The 2,500-nt window shown below is 39.0% G+C and overlaps 1 protein-coding gene across 1 annotated transcript in view; it reads left to right on the top strand.

The window, feature by feature from the left end:
• Positions 1-2,500, top strand: part of Tsp68C (Tetraspanin 68C) — a 74,456-nt gene that overhangs the window by 35,268 nt on the left and 36,688 nt on the right. Inside the window, exons 3-4 of the mRNA XM_067085976.1 lie at positions 1,119-1,328; positions 2,360-2,500. The exon at positions 2,360-2,500 is cut by the window's right edge and continues 39 nt beyond it. Of these exons, the coding sequence (XP_066942077.1) occupies positions 1,119-1,328; positions 2,360-2,500 (351 nt within the window). The remainder of the gene's footprint in view (positions 1-1,118; positions 1,329-2,359) is intronic.

Raw genomic sequence — 2,500 nt, 5'->3', positions numbered from 1 at the left:
GAGACCTTTGTCCTACTCCAGTGTCTTGTTCTTACATAAGTGAGAGAGAAAGAGAGAGAGAGAAAGAGAAATACCTCTGTCATCCTTCATTTTCTTATCCCCACAAGGAGAGAGAGAGAGAGAGAGAGAGAGAGAGAGAGAGAGAGAGAGAGAGAGAGAGAGAGAGCGAGCTCCCTGTCACCCACCAAAAACCCGAGAAATCCCAAGGTAAAAATCAATGGTTCATGTGAAAAGTCATTTTGGGACCTTCATAAAATGAAAGAGAGAAAAAAATATTGCCACAAAATCCTTGGGGGGTTAAAACATCTCCTGAAGAAGGTGACACCCGCTCCTACAGGGAGGAAATGGGAAAGGTGATGGACTGTGATAGGCCTTCTGCAGGCCTTGAGCCCCGAGAGGGCCTTTTCTCCTATTTTTTCAGGTGGCCTAAAACCTGGACGTTCAATCTTCTCTGGGACGGAATTCTTGGAGAGTTTAATCTTGTAACTTTTTTCAGAAGTGTAGGATGATATTTTTAGCATTCCTGCTTACAACTTTTACAGAGTTGGAATGACTGAACTTATTTTCATCTATTTTATGAAAATAATAATAATAATTATTCTCATTATCGAGAACATGAACCCCATTCATATGGAACAAGCCCACCACTGGGGCCATTGACTTGAAATTCAAGCTTCCAAAGAATGTTATGGTGTTTATTTGAAAAAGTAACAGAGGATAATATGAAATACAGAAAGAATAGATCACTTATTAACGAAAAATAAATCAACAAATTAATAAATAAAAAGATAAAAATATAATTAAATGATTAAAACACGGGCATATGAATGTAAGTTAGCTGACTTAATCTACTTCGTTTTGTTTATTCCTTTCAAGAAATTCGAAATTATGCTTAAGTTTTCTTCATTTATCTTCTTTTTCATCTACATTTTCTCTCAATTCTTCTTCTTCATTCTTTGCAAAGGACCAGAGTACTCCACAGACCTTTGAATGAAAGCTGAACTTTCACAAAAATTGATCGAAATTGATTATTTTTTCGATCAATCCTCAATCAATTTCATTATTCCTTAATTTAATTAAATTTACTGAAACAACTCTCCTTCTCTCTCCCACGCCAGGTCACAGGAATGACCGTAACGGTCGTGGGCGTCTGGTGTGTGGGCGGGGAAGGGCGCGACGTGATGCTGGCATTGGCCCCCACCCCGGAGCACACGCCCACGCTCTTGCACCTCGCCTACGGGCTGATAGGAGCCGGGGGCGTGGTGCTGGTCACCTCGTTTTTGGGCGTCTGGGCGACGCTGAAGGAGAATAAGTGTGGACTCGGACTGGTAAGGTCTTTATTTTAATTTTGGGGTCCTGGGGACGTTTTTGGAATGGGAGGCTGGGAGAGGGGGGGCGGGGTGTTGGGTGGGTGCATGTTGTATGTTGTATATCCAAGGAGGTGTTGTATAATATACAGTTAAATTACCCAATTAAACAGTAATGCAATTACAACTTGTCAAACAATAATTTCTTTGTTATATAGATTAAATATAATGGTTAGAATTCTCAATATTGTTAAATTAAAATCATTAATTCGTTTGTTACACAGATGAAATAATTCTTAATTATAATAAAAGACTATTTATAAAGTTCAAATCTGTATCTTTCACAACGATTAATTATGTAGTTATGTAATTCCGATCTAGTTTAGTATGCAACTCACTACTCAGGTCTGTCTGTCTATATATATATGTTTTCGTTTTCCTAAATTCTCAACACTGAAAAATGTGAGGAATTTTGTTATATTATGCAAAGAAAAAATTGATTTAACTCTATTTCTGTATCATAAAAATTAAATAAATAAAAAATCAGCGTCCCATTACCATCTCTTAAACCTTTAAAAGTCCTATTGAAAATCCTATTAAAAGTCCTTCTATACGAAGGACTCGCTGTTGCTTCCTTCCACATTTTCAGAGAAAATCCTTCATAGGATCTTAAAAAGTACTTTTAACTATGGTTCCCTCTTCATAGTCCTAATGAAAGTCCTATTAGAAGTCATTCTATAAGAAGGACTTCCTGCTACTCCTACCTTCCTCATTACCAGGAACCCCCTTACGAGGATTTGAAAACGTAGTTCCAACTGTAGATCCTCCTTCCAAGTCCCAACGAAAGTCCTACTAGAGGGACTTTCTATATAAAGAACTTTCTATATGAAGTCCTTCTATATGAAGGACTCCTTGCTGCTCCTAACTTCATCATTACCAGAAAAATCCTTTGGAGGTTCCTGAAACTTTTAACTATGGTTCCCCATCCCAAACCCCCTTCAAGGATCTAAAAACGTCCTTTTAATGAAGTGATTTTCCCCCTTCCATTCCAGTACGTCTTAATCGTCGTGTTGGTGATCGTAGGTGAAGTAGCCGTGGGCGTCATGGGCGTACTGTATCAGCTGCAGGCGGTGGAAGGCCTCAGCGCCTCTCTGACAGAAAGGGTGAAGTCCCAGTACGCCATCCCAGGCTTC

The sequence above is a fragment of the Macrobrachium rosenbergii genome, chromosome 42, assembly GCF_040412425.1.
Source record: "Macrobrachium rosenbergii isolate ZJJX-2024 chromosome 42, ASM4041242v1, whole genome shotgun sequence".
Taxonomy (NCBI): domain Eukaryota; kingdom Metazoa; phylum Arthropoda; class Malacostraca; order Decapoda; family Palaemonidae; genus Macrobrachium; species Macrobrachium rosenbergii.
This window is presented reverse-complemented; position numbering and strand designations above follow the sequence as displayed.